This window comes from Argentina silus, assembly GCF_951799395.1.
Source record: "Argentina silus genome assembly, chromosome: Y".
In the NCBI taxonomy this organism is placed as follows: Eukaryota; Metazoa; Chordata; class Actinopteri; order Argentiniformes; family Argentinidae; genus Argentina; species Argentina silus.
Window position 1 is genome coordinate 22223540 of NC_139654.1, and position 21279 is coordinate 22244818.

The 21279-nt window shown below is 42.5% G+C and overlaps 1 protein-coding gene across 1 annotated transcript in view; it reads right to left on the reverse strand.

Annotated features, from left to right (window-relative positions):
* Positions 1 to 19719: 19719 nt before the first annotated feature.
* The window catches only part of LOC310824297 (E3 ubiquitin-protein ligase MARCHF8-like), a gene marked incomplete at both ends in the record, with an annotated part of 208148 nt that continues 206588 nt past the window's right edge, over positions 19720 to 21279 (reverse strand). The window contains one exon of the mRNA XM_083697179.1: positions 19720 to 20024. Coding sequence (XP_083553305.1) covers positions 19720 to 20024 — 305 coding nt within the window. The remainder of the gene's footprint in view (positions 20025 to 21279) is intronic.

Below are 21279 nucleotides of genomic sequence, written 5' to 3' on the forward strand. Positions count from 1 at the left end.
CTTACTACTTAACTATTGCCATTGATTATGCCACCTTAAGCCAAGGTTTTACCTACACTGGTAAATCCGCTTTCCGCTGCTGTCCATGTGTCTGATGCCAACATCTTACCAACGCTGGCAACACGATGGCTTTCCGCTGCTGCCCTATGTGATCGATGTCAACGTTGGCAAGATGCATGCTTGCTATCTGGGGAGGGAGCAAAGCGCAAGCACAGCCTCCTGAGCGAGGAGTGGCATCTCCTACCGCTCAACTCTGCTCACATGCTCTGGTTGGAGGACATGCTCGGATGTTGATTTCATGGTAGCTTGGAGTCTCCTGATATTAAAGAGGTTTCCATCCAGTCTAAAATCCACTCTCACACCGCTGCTGTTCTCGATTTCCTTGTGACACTGTGATGCATAGGATGAAGATGTTAAAGAGCACTGGAGCAAGAACACACCCGTCTCACTCCGGTGCGCACTCTAAAGGGCTCCGACTCCTGGCCTCCTATTGACACTCGTGCCATCATGCCCTCATGAAACTGCCGCAGGATGTTGACAAACTTCCTTCGGCAGCCAACCTTGATGAGGACATCCCACAGGAGATCTCTGTTGACCGTATCAAAAGATAGGCAAAAGGCATGAATAATTCTCGGTTTTGTTCCTGGCACTTCTCTTGCAGTTGCCACGCAATGAACATCTGAGCATCACCTTGGCCAGGACTTACAGGACTGTAACGAGGTAGTATGGCGTGGACCCAAGTGCAGGAAGGACGCAGGAGACAAGGTTTGCAATAATCAAAAAACGTAGGTACTTTATTAAACTCAGGTAACACAGGTACATCCAATGGTGAAAGCTCAAGACAGAACAAACAGAAAAGACAAAGCCAGGCTTATAAGCTGATGAATCAAATGAGACCCAGGTGCAACCAATTACCCCAAACCACGTGGCACAAGGAACATAACACAAAAAAGGGTCCATAGTGGCCACTAGTGGAAGCAGCACGTACGTCTGTGCCAGACATGGAGCTGGCGCTCAGAGACTTCAAGGTTTACAAGGTGTAATCCCTTACATTTGCCAGCAACAGCCAGTAGGGATATGCCACGACTGTTGCTGCAGATGGATTTGTCGCCCTTGCCTTTATAGAGGGCAACTATGTTGCCATCCCTCCACGACTGGGGGACAGTTTCACACCTCCCTGACGAACAGATACAATGTTCTGGTGCAGAGGTAGCCTCCCTGTTCAGCAGGGATGACTTCAGGAGTCTTCTTGTTTTTTATGAATCTGATTGCAGATTGGACCCTACAAGAAGGTTGGTGGGAGATCCAGATCTTGAATGGTGGGTTGGTCAGGCAATTCTTCCAGAACTGAGGGGTGGATTGGAGAGGGCTTATTCAGGTGGGCTTCAAAGTGTTCATCTTTGATTGTGTGCATTTAATTTTTATTGACGTATGATTGTATTTCATGTGCCTTTGATATCCATCACTCATTCTGCAGGGTGAACTGTACCTCCTTTCTTAAAGTTCTCCTAGCTGTTGATAGTGGTCCTTTGCCTCATTCTCAGATGGGAGTGTAGGTGCATAGGCACTGAGAAGAGTGGCATAACACATTCTGGATAGCAGGATGCAGAGCAACATCAGGGTGTGCTCCCCTAGCTTTTGTGTTACCAAACTATTCCACAAGGCAGCAGGGCAGTGGGTGGTAGATGCCAAGTTAGATATTGTGCCTGGGCAAGCCCCCAGACACTCGCTTGCTCACACACACACACACACACACACACTGTATTGGTGGGCTGGCAACACATTTGGGAATCACTGCCTATCGAACTCCAGTGTGTTCTTTCTCTTCTCCAGTTGTTCCTGGGTATGTACCCTGATGAGCACTTCATAGAGAAGCCTATGATGGAGGCCATGAAGACCTTCAGGAAGAGGCTAGCAGAGGTGAGCAGCGCCATCAAGAGGAGGAATGAGGGAAAGCAGCTGCCCTACTACTACTCCCCAGACAGGATGCCCAACAGCGTGGCCGTCTGAGGGAGACAGGAGACTGCAACAGCTCCAAATGAACTAGGGGAGCATCTCTAGTTGTTTAGTAGTGGCTTCCTCTCCTTTCCACCTTGCTTTCATCGATACAAAAGGGGAAATAGCTACAGAGGTGAAAGCAAAATGCCCATCCACCATAGCCTTCGACCTATCCTGTTAAAGCAATGTAGTGGTTTCATGTCAGTGTAGCCAAATACCTTAGCCAAATACATTTAAACTCAGTTTTTCACAATTCCTGACATTTAATCTGAGTAAACATTCCCTGTCTTAGGTCAGTTAGGATCACTACTTTATTTTAAGAATGTGAAATGAATAATAGTAGAGAGAATTATTTATTTCAGCTTTTTTTTTCTTTCATCACATTCCCAGTGGGTCAGAAGTTTACATACACTTAGTTAGTATTTGGTAGCATTGCCTTTAAATTGTTTAACTTGGGTCAAATATTTTGGGTAGCCTTCCACAAGATTCCCACAATAAGTTGGTGGAATTTTGGCCCATTCCTCCTGACAGAACTTGTGTAACTGAGTCAGGTTTGTCGGCCTCCTTGCTCGCGCACGCTTTTTCAGTTCTGCCCACAAATTTTCTATAGGATTGAGGTCAGGGCTTTGTGATGGCCACTCCAATACCTTTACTTTGTTGTCCTTAAGCCATTTTGCCACAACTTTGGAAGTATGCTTGGGGTCATTGTCCATTTGGAAGACCCATTTGCGACCAAGCTTTAACTTCCTGGCTTATGTCTTGAGATGTTGCTTCAGTATATCCACGTAACTTTCCTTCCTCATGATGCCATCTATTTTGTGAAGTGCACCAGTCCCTCCTGCAGCAAAGCACCCCCACAACATGATACTGCGATCCCCGTGCTTCACGGTTGGGATGGTGTTCTTCGGCTTGCAAGCCTGCCCCTTTTTCTTCCAAACATAATGATGGTCATTATGGCCAAACAGTTACATTTTTGTTTCATCAGACCAGAGGACATTTCTCCAAAAAGTAAGATCTTTGTCCCCATGTGCAGTAGCAAACCGTAGTCTGGCTTTTTTTTGTGGCTTCTTCCTTGCTGAGCGGCCTTTCAGGTTTTGTCGAAATAGGACTCGTTTTACTGTCTAGATACTTTTGTACCTGTTTCCTCCAGCATCTTCACAAGGTCCTTTGCTGTTGTTCTGAGATTGATTTGCACTTTTCGCGCCAAAGTACGTTCATCTCTAGGAGACAGAACGCGTTTATACTTGCGTACTATTGTTTGTACAGATGAACGTGGTACCTTCAGGCATTTGGAAATCGTGTTTCTGAGGTCTTGGCTGACTTCTTTTGATTTTCCCATGATGTCAAGCAAAGAGGCACTGAGTTTGAAGGTAGGCCTTAAAATACATCCACAGGTCCAGCTCCAATCAAATTATGTCAATTAGCCTAGCAGAAGCTTCTAAAGCCATGACATAATTTTCTGGAATTTTCCAAGCTGTTTAAAGGCACACTCAACTTAGTGTATGTAAACTTCTGACCCACTGGAATTGTGATATAGTGAATTATAAGTTAAATAATCTGTCTGAAAACAATTGTTGGAAAAATGTGTAACCCGCGTTTCAGTATGAACACCGTTGACTAGAATATGTATACTGAATTCGGGTATGGACCAGATATCAGAAGATAAAGACTCGTTCAGTCCATGGACCAAGGTCCGTCCGGTTGTATTACATTTATGGCATTTAGCAGACGCCTTTATCCAAAGCGACTTACAACAAATACATTTGTTTTAGTAAGTAAATCATCTATCCATCAGTCATCAAAAGAAAGTAATCAATGCTCGGACCAGGGGCCATAGGCAGTCACAATGCTAGAAGACAGGAGAGAAACTTGTACAGGGGGGTAGTGGGGGTGAAGAGGTCTTTGATTTGGACAGTGAAAAGCCGTGACCGAGAAGTGCGGCTGCTGTATCCACGTAGAGGCGGCGGTGCCAGGCAGCGAGGCGGCGGTGCCAGGCGGCCAGCCGAGGTGGAAGAGCGGAGTGATCGGGCAGGGGTTTGGGGGCTGACCATTGCTTGCAAGGTAGGGAGGGGCTGTTCCCTTTGCCGCCCGGTAGGCGAGCACCAGGGTCTTGAATCTGATGTGAGCTGCAACTGGGAGCCAGTGAAGGGTGCGGAGGAGGGGAGTCACATGGGAGAATTTGGGGAGATTGAACACCAGATGGGCGGCAGCGTTCTGGATAAGCTGCAGAGGCCTGATCGTGGAGGCGGGGAGACCGGCCAAGAGTGCGTTGCAGTAGTCAAGGTGAGAGTTCACAAGTGTTTGGACCAAGAGTTGTGCTGCTTCTCTGGTGAGGAATGGACGTATCCTTCTGATGTTGTAGAGGAAGAATCTACAGGAGCGTGCTGATGCTGTGATGTTCGCCACACAGCATAAGTGGTTGTCAAGGATAACCCCAAGGTTCTTGGCTGTATGGGAGGAGGTCACAATAGAGTTCTCTACAGTGATGGAGAAGTCTTGGAGAGGGCAGGCTTTCCCTGGGAGGAAGAGCAGCTCAGTCTTGTTAAGGTTGAGCTTGAGGTGGTGGGCTGACATCCAAGTAGAAATGTCTGCAAGAGTCACGTGTTGCCACCTGTGAGTCAGTAGGGGGGAAAGAGAGAAAGAGTGTCGTCTGCGTAGCTGTGGTAGGAGAAACCATGTGAGGAAATTACCGAGCCAAGAGATTTGGTATAGAGGGAGAACAGTAAGGGCCCTAGGACAGAGCCCTGGGGGACCCCAGTGGTGAGGCCTCGTGGAGACGACGGCAATCCTCTCCACGTCACCTGGTAAGAGTGATCAGCCAGGTAGGATGCAAACCAGGAGAGTACAGAGCCAGAGATGCCCAATTCTGCGAGGGTGGAGAGAAGGATCGGGTGGTGGAATGAGAAGAAGAATGAGAACAGAGGAAGCTCGAGCAGAGTGGAGGTTCCTCCATGACAGCAAGGAGAGCAGTCTCAGTAGAGTGCCCAGCCTTAAAGCCGGATTGGTGAGGGTCAAGGAGGTTGTTCTGAAGGAGGTAGTGAGACAGTTGGTTAGAGACAGCACGTTCAAGGGTTTTAGATAAGAAGGAGAGAAGGGATCCCGGTCTGTAGTTATGGACAGCAGACGGGTCAAGAGTTGGTTTCTTGAGAAGAGGCTTGACTCTGGCTGTCTTGAAGGCAGCTGGGACAGATCCTGTGGATAGAGAGGAATTGTTTAAGGTGGTAAGGAATGGAAGGAGGTCTTTGGAGATGGATTGGAGAAAGGGGGAGGGGATAGGATCAAGGGGCCAGGTAGTTGCCCGCTTAGATGTGACCAGTTTTAGAACATCATCAGGGGAGAGGGGGGAAAAATCTGATAAACCAGAGACCGGGTGTAGCGCAGTGGGTTTGGGAGGAGAGGTAGCAGTGTTGGTGAGAGGTAGAGGGAAAGAGCTGCTAATGTCATCAACCTTCTTTTCAAAGTAGGTGGGTTGAGGAGTGAGGAAAATGGGGAGAACGGTTTCCTTGGGTCAGAGGCAGAGGATTGAATTTTGGAATGGTAGTAATAAGCTTCAGCAGCTGATGCAGATGAGGTGTAGTTGAGGAGGAGAGAGAGATAAGGTTTTAAGTCATCAGGGAGGCAGTTTTTCTCCATTTCCTCTCAGCTTCCCAGAGCCCTATTCTACAAGCTTGCAGGGTTTCAGACAGCCAGGGAGCGCGTGGAGAGGATCGTGCCGGCCTTGGGTCTGTGGACAGAGAGAGTTGAAGGATGAAGAAAGAGTGGACAGGAGGGTGGAGGAGCCTGCATGAGTGGATAGAAGGGAGAAGGATTCAACAGAGGGTACGGCGGATAAGACAGAGGAAGAGAGAGCGGTGAGTGAGAGGGTACGCAGGTTGAGACGAGTGGATACAGTGTGGGTAGAGACTGACTGGGAAGGGGAGGATTTGAGAGGAAGGGATAAGGATACAAAATGATGATCAGAAACCGGAAGAGGGGTAACAGTAAGGTTGGAGGTATGGGAGGATCTGGTGAAAACAAAGGCAAAGGATCTGTCCTACGGAAATCCAGAAGGCACAATGCACAGTGTCTCTCCTTTTCTCACTCAGATCAAATCAACAAAAGGGACGTTGGGAATGGCTCGCCAGTCCACGCTCCGCACAGCTCCTCCAACAGAAGTGTAGCAGGACGAGGATGAAATCCACGATCCAAAGGGAATGAACTCAACTCAACCAAAAAACCCGGCCTTGCAGAACAAAGCCAAAATAAATAATGTATATCCTTTCTCTGAATTACATTCATTTATCTCTTTATTTCAACTTTCAACATGCTTGGGTTGTCATATCTACAGTGCCTTCGGAAAGTATTCAGACCCCTTCACTTTTTCCACATTTTGTTGTGTTATATATACTCAATTTAAAATGGATTAAATAAAAATAATTTGCCATCAATCCACACACAATACCCCAGAATGACAAAGCGAAAACACGTTTTTAGAAATGTCTGTAAATTTATTTAAATTGAATTACAGAAATACCTCATGTACTTAAGTACTGCTATGAAACTCTTAAAGTTCACTAAAATGCAAAAATGTCCAACAAATCACTCAGTAAGTTGAATTGAGTCCATCTTAATGCAAGGACAATAGTTTATGTAATTTTGAAATTAATATCTTTGTTTTTGCAGGGTCTCTGATTTGCATAGGAATCAATTACACACTGCGTGTATCAGGTTGTCATTACAAACTGAGCAAATGGAGAGGAACAAAACTGCTCAGGAATGTGACCCTGAGGCCTGGGGAGACTTACAAAAAAGTTGGTGGTGGAGAGGAAAAAGCACAGTCGATGGGACAACATCATCTCAGTCACTCTACAAAATTGGTCTATAACCAAGTGTCCAAAAAGAATCCCTTAATGGAAAATAATCTCTCTCATATCCACAATTTTGTTTGCAACAATGAATTCAAGTGATACAGCAAAGAAAGTGGCTGGATATGTGTTTATTTGGTTTTACCACAAAGCATTAAGTTTGTTGCAAATCCAGCACATGCAATGCAGTTTCCGCACCTCGTGTGAAGAATAGTGGTAGCTGCATCAAGTTATGGGTATGTCACTGGCAGGGACTGGGGAGTTTGTCAGGATCAAGAGAACATTATGAAATTTGCTGAGTTGGTCGTGACATCCTAATCTACACAATGTGTAATTGATTCCTATGCAAATAAGAGACCCTATAAAAACAAAGATATTAATTCCAAAAACTATTATCCTTGCATTAAGATGGACTCAATTCAACTTAAATGATTTGTTGATGACTTTTGCATTTTAGCTAATTTTAAGAGTGTCATAGCAAAGGGTCTGAATACTTATGTACATGAGGTATTTCTGTATTTAAATTTTTATACATTTACTGACATTTCTAAAAACGTGTTTTCGCTTTGTCATTCTGGGGTATTGTGTGTGGATTGATGGCAAATTATTTTAATTGAGTCTATAACAACAAAATGTGGAAAAAGTGAAGGGGTCTGAATATTTTCCGAAGGCACTGTACAGTTACTTAATCAGACTCAGAATCAGAATTATTTTATTTATTATTTTATTTATTATTTTAAGTATATTTGCACATACAGGAAATTGACTTGGTGAGGTTGGTGCATGGGACATAAAAAACAATAGCAAATATTGACAATTTAGAAAATAGCAAAATATTAACAAAATAGCAATAACAAATTTACAAAATAGAACAACAAAACAATACATTTTGTAGGCTGTGCAAGGCTAAGTGGCAATGAGGCTAGAGGCTGTTAAATGGGTATTGGGCATGTACACTATAAATTAGAACAATTTTAAATAATTATAAATTACACTGTCAGTGCAATTAATGTGTTGTATTCATTGTAATCTCCTTTCTAATTTGTTCAATAAAGATGTTTCAATTCCATATCAAGTGTCAATTCTCTTTATACTGAATACAATAACTGCAATGCTTTAGATTAGCTTAAACCGGAGATACTGTATCATTAGCTGGAGTTATCTAATTTAACTTCACATTAACAAGGCATATATGTTGGTGGTGCTAACCATTGAATGCTATTGCTATCGTCACGTTAGTTTGTGACTAACGCTGCTATCATTGGAACAGTAACAAGGCAACTGCAGCTCTGACATTATCGTTTAGTATTTCTGCTGTGCTTAGCTGTTAGTATAACTTGGAGGCAACACCAATTGGAGTGATACCGAATACTGTTAGCTATGAGGCTCTCCTAGCAGAGCTATGCTACTCCACACTCTAGTTCACTCGACGCTTCTAAAGCAGATCTTGCTAAGGAAACTTACTTTAAAAGCAATTCTTCACACACGTGGGCAGGAATCTTCAGAGTATATACATAGTATATACACGTCTGATCAGTACGACAGCTAACACAGAAAAAAGACAGAGCAATATGATTTTTCTATGATCCAATGAGGCGTAAGGCGGATCTACACTTCTGATTGGCTAACTCACAACGAGACTAGGGTTCTCATTGGCTGATTGAATAGTCTCTCAATTCTACAAAAACTAATGAAATACTGCTAAATAATAATGATGTCACCCACAAATCACCTTTCCAAGTTCTTACATGAAATACCATTTCCAGTTTTTAACCATGAATATATCCCATTATCCTCTTATCTTTTATAGATTTTAGCTTCTCTTAATCATTGTATCTTCTTTTTAGTGTCTAATATTTAGTACTAATTCCCTTATTTTAAGGATCATTCTATTTATTTAACTCATTTCATAATACTGGAAGTGCATCATAAATAGGCTCTATTTGTCTGGGTTACACATGCACAAAGTAGATGTCCTAACCGACTTGCCAAAACTATAGTTTGTTAACATGAAATCTGTGGAGTGGTTAAGAGTTTTAATGACTTCAACCTAAGTGTATGTAAACTTCCGACTTCAACTGTATCTTAAGATAAAAGAAGCATTGATACCTTTCCATTTCTCAGTTACATTTATAGAAAGAAAGTCACACTTTTATCTTGACCCTGCCGGAAATCTACACATTAGAAATGTGTTGAAATCTATGAAACATTGATGTAAATTGCAAATTGCAAATAATGTTTCTCCATGTTATTCTTGAATTTAATTCGTCACTTTACTGTATACTGTTAAAAAAGGATTTTGAGCAACACTGTAATCTCTAATTTATAACCATATTGTAAATTATACAGTAGATCTGTGTCTTGTGGGGAAAATGTATGCCAACATTGACAAGTGTCAAATCTTGACACATTACCTTCAGTTAGTTTATTGCTCCATCACTAGGTGCCTGAAAACATTAAACAAATGGCGTCACTCTCATCATCATAAGAATCCAAATAGTCACCTGCTAGGTCTGACAGCAGAGAAATATGAACGTACTGAAAATAATAGGTCAACATGATACAGATGACAACTCTCTCATATTTGGGGGGATTTCTATGGTAACGACCTACAGTACACGCTTTAACATTAAGTTGTTGGTGGGAAAACTTATTAAGAAACCACTGCAAAACCGTTTAAAAGTTTTTTTCATTTTTATTTGGTTGGTTTTTCATTCTACATACTGTAACGAACGGCGGGGTAGAGTAGCTTGCCTTAAGCGGGTATCGAACTCGCAACCTTCCGCTTACAAACCGGCCGCGCTAGCCACAACACCAAGAGAGTTAACTCCCTTGGCGGAGCTGCTAACGGGCCTTACACAGGGTCGTTACACTATCCCCTCCGTTCGGGAGAGCGTGCCCTCACGCTTCACTATACAAGTCTCTCACGTGGACACGCCTCTCAGATGGCCTCACGGGCACCATCCCACTTCTGACACCAATGTAACGAACGGCGGGGTAGAGTAGCTTGCCTTAAGCGGGTATCGAACTCGCAACCTTCCGCTTACAAACCGGCCGCGCTAGCCACAACACCAAGAGAGTTAACTCTCTTGGTGTTGTGGCTAGCGCGGCCGGTTTGTAAGCGGAAGGTTGCGAGTTCGATACCCGCTTAAGGCAAGTTGCTCTGCCCCGCCGTTCGCTACAATACTTTGTTCAAACATAGGAAATTAAACAAATCAAAACACATCAATATTTCTTTTAAAAACATAAGCTTTTTTTTAACCAAAATTAAACAGTTACTATTCAAAAGTAAATTCACAGACAAGCTTGTGGAATGATATTTGAAGAAGGGGAAAACTGTAACGTCCCACCCTGTTCCTTAGTTTATGTTAGTCTTTGTTTCATGTTATTTAATTTATTGTTTCCTGTTTATTTTTGTGTTACTCACCTTGTCTCTCGTTTCAGACACTTCACCACCTGTCCTTGTGTATTTCCCGCCTGTGTGATTGTCTACCCCGTGATTGTCTTCACCTGTTCCTCATCATCCTTCCCTGTGTATTTAGTCTGTATGTTCCCCTGTCTCTGTGCCAGTTCATCTTTGTACCTTGCGTCGAGCGTTCCAGCGATTTTCCCTAGTGTTGAGTATTCCTGGTTATTTTGATCTCTGATAGTGTTTCTGACTTTGCTTTTTGCCTACCCCTTTTCGGATTATCTGCCTGAGTTTTTGAACTGCCTACCTGTGTACCAAACGCTGCTTTGCCTACCCCCTTCCTGGATTATCTGCCTACCCATTGACTGCCTACCTGTGTACCAAACCTTTTTTGATAGTAAAGACTATTGGATTTAAGTTTTTGTCTCTGAGTCGTGCATTTGAGTCCTCTGCCTAAGTACTCCAGTCATTACAAAAACAGTCATGTATGTATGTTCAAGTCCAGTCAGTAAAGCACTCTAGTGTTATGCAAGTAACACTTACTCAGCACATGAGGGACAATGAGGTATGAGGACAGTTGCATTTCCTTACATCTAAAATAGCTTTTAGAGAGCAGACAGAGCTCTGCAAGAACCATCCACTAATGAAATACAGTGCCCTGTGTAAGTAATGGGACAGTGAAGCATTTTTTCTTCTTTTGGCTTTACTCCAAAAGTTTGGATGTACTTGAGGTAGTATGAGATTCTCAGCTTTTATTTTATGGTATGTGTGTGTACATATTGGTTTCACCATTCAGAAATTACAACACTTTTTATGCATAGTTCAAAATGTCCAAATTAAGCACTCATGTTTTGTATTTGGTCAACAATCCTTTGCATGGAATAACTGCCTGAAGTCTGTGACCCATTGACCGCACCAGACGCTGGGTATATTCTCTGGTAATGCTCTGCCAGGCCTGTACTGCAGCCATCTTCAGTTGTTATTTGTTTTGAGGTCTTTCTGTCAAATCTTATCAGGAAATAAAATGCATGTTCAATTGGATTTAAATCTGAAGATTTGACTTGGTCAGTCAAGACATTTCCACTTTTTGGCCCTAAAAAACTTGCTATGGCAGTATGTTTTGGGTCATTGTATTCATGTATGATGAAGCACCATCCAATGAATTTGGAGGCATTTGCTTGTACTCGAGCAGACAAGGTGTTTCTGTACATTTCAGAATACATTCAGCTGCTGCCGTCAGCAGTTACAATCATCAATTAAGACAAGTTAGCAAGTTCTAGTGGAAGCTATACATGCCATCATGTTTCACAGATGAGGTGATAAGCTGTAAATCTTGGGCAGGTCCTTTTTTCTCCAAACCTTCCTCTTGCAATCACACTGGTACATGATAATATTAATCTGTCCACAATACCTTTTTCCAGACCTCTGTAGGCTTTTTAGCAAACTGTAAGACCATTCTATTTGAGGTTAACTAGTGATTTGCACCTTGCAGTGACTCATCTACAGTTTGGCTAGTGACATTCTGCGGATGGTAGTCTCTGACACATTCACGCCTACCTCCTGGAAAGTGTTCCTGATCTGTGGGACAGTTGTTTTGGGGTTTCTTAATTATGGTGAGCATTCTTCGGTCATCCACTGTGGAAGTCTTCCTTGGCCTACCAGCCAGTTTACGATTGCTGAGTTTTTTTTTGGTTTTGTTTTAGTTTTTTTATCCTTTTAATTTCTTTTAAATGTTCCAAACTGTTGATTTTGGTAGGTTTAAGGTTTTGGCCATGTTTCTGATGGATTTTTAATATTTCAGCCTCATAATGGCTTCCCTGACTTTCATTGATGTCTCTTTCGTCCTCATGTTCACAGACACCAATAGCAAATGCAAAGCCTCGATTCAATACTAGACATTGACAGCTCTGCACAAATGATGTGACGGATCACACCTGACTTACCAGAAACACCAATCAAGTCAATTGCCCAATTACTTTTGGGTACCCTAAAACAGGGGGACTACTTTTGGAATGGTGACACCAATATGTACGCCAAAAGAAGAAAAAATGCTTCACTGTCCCCATTACTTACTCAGGGCACTGTAGCTAGTATGACTGCTGTAACATACTAAGAGTCGGTATGGATCGGTATGGAGCTACCCTTAATACCATACCAGCCTGAGAATAATTGCTTTACTTTGCTTCGTCTCGTATCTCACCCAGGTTAGGATGAAACTACAAAAACAAAAAAATCAACCTGCGACCTGCCACACCAAGCAAAGCAAAAGAGGCGTAGAAGTTCTAGTTCAAGGCTGCTCTGTATTAGCGATTATAAAGTAGAGCTCAGCTGTAAAGAAATGTCAGTGTACCATAAGCTTAATCCTGTCCAAAAAAATAACCATCTCGGGTCAACTTCAAGAAGTTCAAACTTGTCAACTCTCATATCAAGGAACATTAAAGGAGCCAGCTCCTATGCATACTATGAATCAAATAAAAAATAAATCTACAGTATCACTAATGCTAAAAACTAAAAGAAAGTTTGATCATTCAGACCCATACAATATGTTTATCAGGTAAAAGCACTGGTGATGGAATGTCAGGCTGGCTGAATATATTGTAAAGCAAACACACAAAAAAACTATAAAAAGGAAACGTGCTTCAGCAAGGACTGCAATTATTCAAATATTGGGGTACAGTATTTTTTAGTATATCAAGTCTAGCTCTTGCTTCCATAATTAGATAAACAGATACATGACAAAGGTGCAAAGGTGGAATTGCCTTACTGGGGGTTTCAATGAATCATGTCTGGAAGTAAATAGTATTAGTTGCACAAACAAATCATGTGCTCTGTGCTTTTATTTAAAAAAATAAAAATACAACACAAAATTAAGAAATAATCATCATGTATCCAGAGAATGCTCTGAATGAGAAACACCAACAGTAACTGACGATAGAATTGACCAGGTCAACAAAAGGGTAACTGCACTTTTTTCTGTCTAATTGCACAGAGCCTGGGTACTGTAGTTCAGAGAAGTATTTCAATACATAACCCGAATCAAGCCTGATTCTTAATGCTACAACATATTAGACTCTAAATCCTAGATCACCATGGGGCTTTACATCACAGAAATAAAGAATGCAATATAGAGAAACAATGCTGATTTAATTTGTTGCTGTAATACAGTAGTAAGTGTATGGGACGTTGGGTGTGGGACCTCTGTTGTACATGATTACACTACAGTATCAAAGACACTTTTAAAAATGTGTTTTGCTGGAATGGCTGTCAGGCTCACAAGAGGAGCCTGGCATTGCTGCTCTCCCACATATACAAAAGCACTTACAACAGACTGTAAGACCAAAACACATTGGCCTGAGAAATCCAGAACTCCACTTAAAAGACTGCACTGTCAGCTTCTAATACTGTACACAACTGCTCTGTCTTCCTTCCATGCCTCCTAAATTTGAAACAATGTGAGACTCTTATCAAGTTACACTTCATGGATAGCATTGATGATGATAAATTCTGTGCGACAACATAATTATTCTCAAATGTCATCACATGATAACTCTGCTTCACTTCAGAGAAGCCGTTAAGACTTTTCTTTAGAGAACATAGATTGAAAGACGTGTCAAATCAAAACATTGTTATGCCAGATGTGAGAGAGAGCATGGAGCATCAAATAACAATGATGGAAACAGGCGGGCTTGGGATTGATCATCGTAACGCAATATGGACATTGTTCACCGTCCGAGATATTCTGGAGCGAAACTAGAGCCTTTCTGTGCAACAGAGACTTTTGCTTGACTGAAAGATGCATGGTGTTTCACAGGGCGAAGTATCAGGTGTCTGTCTCACACTGTACTGTATGTGTGCTACAAGACCACAGAAACTAGTATACCTCAACCAACCCTGGATTATCACAATAACACTCATAGGACATCCCATTGGGCATCATATCATCAAAACACAACTATAATCTAATGTCAACCATGGTTTCAGGCCTCCATCTTAAATAAGTGTCTGATTGGAGAAGTCAACAGGATCAGTCTAAACTGCCTGGGGAAGGGATGAAGGAGCTATCTAAAAGGCTGTGGGTTTCTCAAGGTGCATCCCATGATTAAGCAAACAAATTAACAGATATTAAAAACTGCACTTGGAATACCATAAGTACTGTATCATTGACACAATAGAAAAAAAACAACTGATTTACAGTGCCCTGTGTAAGTAATGGAACAGTGAAGCATTATTTCGTCTTTTGGCTCTCCACTCAAAAGTTAGGATTTAAATCAAACACTTACTATTAGATTAAAGTAGAGATTCTCAGCTTTTATTTGATGGTATTTGACAAAAGAGATATCAATGAAAGTTAGGGAAGCCATTATGAGGCTGAAATATCAGAACAAATCCATCAGAAACATAGACAAAACCTTAAACCTACCAAAATCAACATTAAAAGGAAATTAAAAGGATTGAAAGGAAAGAAAGAACTGTTGAGCTCAGAAATCTGCTCTCAACACCAGGAAGACCAAAGAGCTCATTGTGGACTTCAGGAAATCAAAAGCTGGCACACACACCCCCATCCTCATCAACGGGACTGAGGTGGAGCGAGTCACCAGCTTCAAGTTCCTGGGTGTCCACATCTCTGAGGATCTCTCCTGGACCCTCAACACCTCTACCCTGATCAAGAAGGCTCACCAGCGTCTCTTCTTCCTGAGGAGACTAAAGAAGGTCCACCTGTCTTCTCAGATCCTGGTGAACTTCTACCGCTGCACCATCGAGAGCATCCTTACCAACTGTGTCACAGTATGGTAAGGCAACTGCTCGGCATCTGACCGGAAAGCACTGCAGAGGGTGGTGAAAACTGCCCAACGCATCACCGGTTCCTCACTCCCCTCCATTGAGGCTGTCCAGGGCAAACGATGCTGGCGTAAGGCACGCAGCATCGTCAAGGACATTTCTCACCCCAACCATAGACTGTTCACCCTACTTCCCTCCGGGAGGCGCTACAGGTCTCTCCGCACCCGAACCAGCAGGTTCAGAAGCAGGTTCTTCCCTGCGGCTGTCACCCTACTGAACTCGAACACTGCACCTACGTGACAACCTACCAACCCCTGCAACCCCTGCACCCCTGCACCCGGACATTGCACTATTACTGTGCCACTGCTCTTACTCAATACCACTGCTCTTCTGTACATATCTGTCTATACTGTTCATAATCTGTCTATCCTGTTCATAATGCACATATCCCTATATTTTCCTTAATACTACTGTTAATACACTGCACATATCTGTACATACTGTACATACCTGTTTATACTGTTCATACGGCATTCCATATTTATATTTATTCTGCTATCTACCCTATGTTACTGTAATACATATATACTGCTAGACTGCATTACCTATACAGCTCATATGCTGCTACACTGTTCATACTGTAACCTATTTATTCTGCTTATAATGCTACTGTTTACTCATATACTGCTTACACTGCACTACTATACTATACTGCACTACTTACTGCTCATATATTGCACTACCTGTATATACTGTTCATTGCACTTTCTGCTATTTTGCACTTCTGGTTAGACGCTAACTGCATTTCGTTGTCTCTGTACTTGTACTCTGCACAATGACAATAAAGTTGAATCTAATCTAATCTAATCTAAAAATCGCAAACTGCCTGGTAGGCCAACTCCAGTGGATGACCGAAGAATGCTCACCATGATTAAGAAAACCCCCAACTGTCCCACAGGTCATGAACACTCTCCAGGATGTAGGTGTGAATGTGTCAGAGTCTACCAGCTGCAGAAGACTTCACCAGCAGAACTACAGACGCTACACTGCAAGGTGTAAACCACTAGTTAGCCACAAAAACAGGTTGGCCAGGTTACTGTTTGCTAAAAAGTACCTAAACGAGCCCTAAGTTCTGGAAAAAGGTCTTGTGGACAGATGAGACAAAGATTAACATGTACCAGAGTGATGGCAAGAGTAAAGTGTGGAGAAAAAAAGGAACTGCGTAATATCGACAGCATACCATCTCATCTATGAAATATGGTGTTATGGCTTGGGCATGTATGGCTTCCACTGGAACTGGCTCACTTGTCTTAATTGTTGATGCAACTGCTGACAGCAGCAGCAGGATAAATTATGAAGTGTACAAAAACATCTTGTCAGCCCAAGAACAAGCAAATGCCTCAAAACTCATTGGACGGCACTTAACCCTTGTGTGGTGTTCGGGTCAAATTGACCCGTTTTAAATTTTTACTTGAAGAAAAAATATACAAGGAAACAATTTTTCAACCTGAAACTCCATGGCCTTGGCTTATTTACTGTGAAGAGCATGTCAAAGAAAAAAAAATCATTGAGTGCACATGCTACACCCCCCCTACACATTTATGTCCTTCACAGGGTGTTCGGGTCAATTTGACCCGCATATACACAGAGACACACAGACTCACAGAAACATGCACACACACACTCACTCACACACATACAAACACACACACACACACACACAGAACCTGCACAATGTTGTTACAAAACATTCTGGGAAGCCAGAGGGAGGAGACCCTGAGAGACACCAGGGGACACGGGTGGTACTGGATATGTCACAGGGCCTCAGTGGCCACAACATCACTTGGGATAATTTTTTCACATCGTACAGCCTGGGACAGGAACTTCTCAAAAGAAAGCTGACAATGGGTGGAACAGTCAGAAAAAATAAGACAGAGCTCCCACCTCAGCTTCTAACTGTAAAGAACAGGCCAGTCCATTCCTCCCACTTTGTGTTTACGGCCAACATGGCCCTGGTATCCTACATACCCAAAAAGGGCAAAAATTTGATGCTTATGAGCACTGGTGACACCGCACATACAGAGGAGACAACATGTGCCCAGGAACCCAGCTTCTCTAGCCATAGTGAGGAGGGTGGAGGAGGCTCCTGCTGTCCCACCTGCACGACCCACACAACCACAACCTCCAGTGCCTGAAGTAAGTGTCCTGTTGTTGTTGTTTATGTGTGCATGTATGTGTGTGTGTGTGTGCGTGCGTGCGCATGTGTGTGTATGTTTCTGAGTGTCTCTGTGTGTATGTGGGTCAAATTGAAATTGACTATTAGAAGATGTGGTGTGAAAAAAATCCTGAACTAATAAAGTATTTTCATTATTCTAGATTGCAGCTGGTGGCAACAAGAGGAAGCTCAGCGAGGTGTGTGAACCCTCAAAGGACTCAAAGACACAAACCACATGCAGAAACTGCTAAAAGTACATCTGTAGTACACATACTCTCAAATTCTGTGCATCATGTGTTGTGTAGACAGGCATGCCCATGCACACACACCATTTTTCTAATTCACATGTATGAAATATTATTTCAGAATTGTTTGAGAGATGTATTTTTCAGACGTGTACTGTATTTCATTGACAGTGAATAAAGCAGTGTACATTTCGTTCATGTTTTGTGTTTCTATTTATTGTAAATCATCTCAAATTATTTTTGAGACATTTTTGAGAGATGTATTTCATATCCAGTGCCTAAATCGATCTAAGTTTGGTTCTCGTGTTTCTATTGTCGTTCATCACCTGTATTTCCTCAATTTGACCCGAAGACTCCCAAAGGGTCCAAAAAGTGAAGACAATACAAGGGTTAATCATACAGCAGGACAATGACCCAAAACAAACTGCCATAGCAACTAGGGAGGTTTTCAGACCCAAAAAGTTGAACGTTGTTGACTGGCCAAGTCAATCTCCAGATTTAAATCCAATTGAACATGCTTTTCATTTGCTCAAGAGGAGACTTAAGGCAAAACATCCTTAAAAAAAACAACAACTGAAAAAGTCTGCAGTACAGGCCTGGCAGAGCATCTAGATACCCAGCATCTGGTGGGGTCAATGGGTCGCAGACTTTAGGCAGTTATTGCATGCAAAGGATTGTCGACCAAATACTAAACATGAGTGCTTAATTTGGACATCTGATAAATCTGTCCTATCACTTTTGGGTACCCTCAAATATGGGGACTGTGTTAGCAATGCGGATGCGGTGGACCCAAGTGCGGAGAAATACTCAGACGAAGACGTAAATACAAGAACATATCTCTTTAATTAAGAATGGTCGGGGCAGGATGCACAAACAAACACTGGGAGAAAAGGGTAAAATGAAAGTGGAGAAAACCAAGCTCCAATAACACAGGTACTCACTGGCAGACAGGGTAAACACAAACAGACGGGGAGAATCTCTGACAAGGACATGGGGAACACACAGGCTAGATATAGCAAACAGGGGACAGAACACACAAGTGAAACGAATCTGGGTAGATTGGGAGGCGACTGGCCCCGTACCGCCAGAGGAGGGCGCCAGAGTCACCAGACAGCAACCTCAGGCGTGACAACTATGCATAAAAAGTAATTTCTGAATGGTGAAACCAATATGTACACAAATACCATCAAATAAAAGCTGAGAATCTATTTTTGGAGTGTAGAGACAAAAGGAAGTAAACATTTTTCACTGTCCCATTACTTATACAGGGCACTGTATTTCCAAAGGTCTTGTTATGATGCTAACAAGGAGATTTAGCAATTTGAATGGTTTTAAAAAGTTGTACATTCTCTAAGCCTTCAGACAGTTCATGTGGTGGGGAAAACTGTTATCCTAATTTTGTAATTTGGTTATTGACCCAAACCAAACAGCGATCCAAATATCTTAAAATCACAGGCTTTATATAACAAGGACATGTTTAGCATCCACTTTCAGTGTTTTTTCCATTCTTTTCGAAAAGTGGAATGATCATCTCAGCAGGATTCCATTTTCTTCACTGCTTTTCACAATTTCCTTTTTTGTCATCAGAGTGTGAGGTGGGATAGAAATGCAAAATATAAAACAGGTGATTTTATAGACTTTAAGTTAGTTTTATAATTCTCTTCCATGTATCATGTAAAGGACTTGATTCAAATTCAAAGAGAAAAAGCTTGAATGGGGGGTTGATGGGAACTAAAAAGTGCTTTAATGCATGGTCAGGGCCTGATCCGATTCAGACCAGCACAGACAGACCCAGAGAGGTGGGTGAGCAATGGGCGACAGCGAGGTCTTGTTTGACAACAGTCTGTGGCAGTAGTTGGAATGTTCCAGGGATCTGGTGGCACTTCACACTGACCCATGATGGTTTAGCCCATGATTCACATAAAGTAAAACTAACAAACAAACAACAGAAACATTTAAACCTCTAGTCTCAGTCCTGTTCCCCAGAGGGGTGTGTGTGTGTGTGTGTGTGTGTGTGTCTGGGGCCTCTTGGGTTGTTTCCCCCCAGAAAAAGGTGTGGGGATGCTCCTCTGGTTTTGGGGAGGGGTGAAGTTGGGGAACAATGGCCACGGGGGTGAACAGAGAGTCAGGCTGGTGTACAGAGAGTCAGGTTGGAGGACAGAGGATCAGGTACAGTGTCAGATTTATGTCAGGGCTCAGGGGGGCTTGGTTAGACTGGGCCACACTTGGTCAGACATGGAGCACCTCCATACTGTAGTCCTCTGTCTCTGTGTACTGGGAGGAGTTTGTGTCTGACTGGGCAGGGGCCAGAGCCTCCTTGTTCTCCAGACTGGGCTCCATGAGGGGTGGCTTCTCCAACACCAGCTTTTTACACGTCTCTGGGCGGTTCTGCACATATATGACCCGGTTGTAGGCCTTGAGTCTCCTCCACAGCTGCATATACACCTTACACTGCACATACATGAACACCAGTCCCCCTGTAAAGCCAATGGCCACCACCACCAGCTTGGCCCAGAAAGGCCATTCCAGGATCCCTGGAGGAGACAACAGAAGAGAGGAAAGAGAAAAACACATGTGAAAGACAGTGCCCTGCGAAAGTAATGGGACAGTGAAGCATTTTTTATTTTAAAAACATAGGTACATTTTTTACCAAAATGAAACAGTTACTATTCAAAAGTAAATTCACAGACAAACTTGTGGAATGACATGTGAAGAAGGGGAAAACAGTCATGTATGTTCAAGTCCAGTCAGTAAAGCACTGTAGTTTTATGCAAGTAACCCTTACATCTAAAATGGCTTTTAGAGAGCAGACAGAGCTCTGCGAGAACCATCCACTAATGAAATACAGTGCCCTGTTGTTGGAATTGTACAATATTCTATGTGCCCCTCACCTTTCATCTAGTAGCAACCTATCAGTATGGTAAATTTAAAGACAATATTAGCCTTAGCAATCCCACACCTAGTGAAGAGATCACAGGACAACAGATGGTCCTGGAACATTTGGAGAATGCAGTCAGAAGGGGTGAGATCAGATAGGTGGGGGTTAACTAGAGGGTAGGAACACAATGAAGTACAATGGATCAAAGCTGCAGAAACAGGATAGAGTGATCTAAGGACAGGATAGATGAGTAATAAACACAGTTGTAAAACAGCCTAGGTCAATTGATCTCTCAGTAGACTGACCGACGCCAAGCCAGGTAGGAGTATCTTCCTGGATGACGAAATGTAGTTCTTGAATGTTATTGGTGTATGTAGACAGGAATTAGAAGTTTGTTGAATGGAGGGCGTTGACTTGTGTGATGTTAATAAAAAGACAGGTAACGGAAGTGGAAAGGTGTTCAACTTTGCAAACCTGACACGGCTTCTTTCTCTGTGAATAAAGTCTCTGAATGAATCAACAGCTCTGGTTAAGGGTATGTTATTTCAAAATACCATTATTTAAATTCTACGACATCAGTTCAACACAACACAGAGAGACAAAATAACACCAGATGCTAGGGAAAGGGGAAAGTGGGGCCTAGGACCTGTGGTCTCCAAAGTCAAATTCCATTGCAAGTCTATATACAGTTAGGTCTGGAAATATTTGGACAGTGACACAATTTTCATAATTTTGGCTCTGTACGCCACCACAATGGATTTGAAATGAAACAATTAAGATGCAATTGAAGGGCGGACTTTCAGCTTTAATTCAAGGGGTTGAACAAAAATATTGTATGAAACACTTAGGAATTGGAACCATTTTTATACACAGTCCCCTATTTTCAGGGGCTCAAATGTAATTGGACAAGT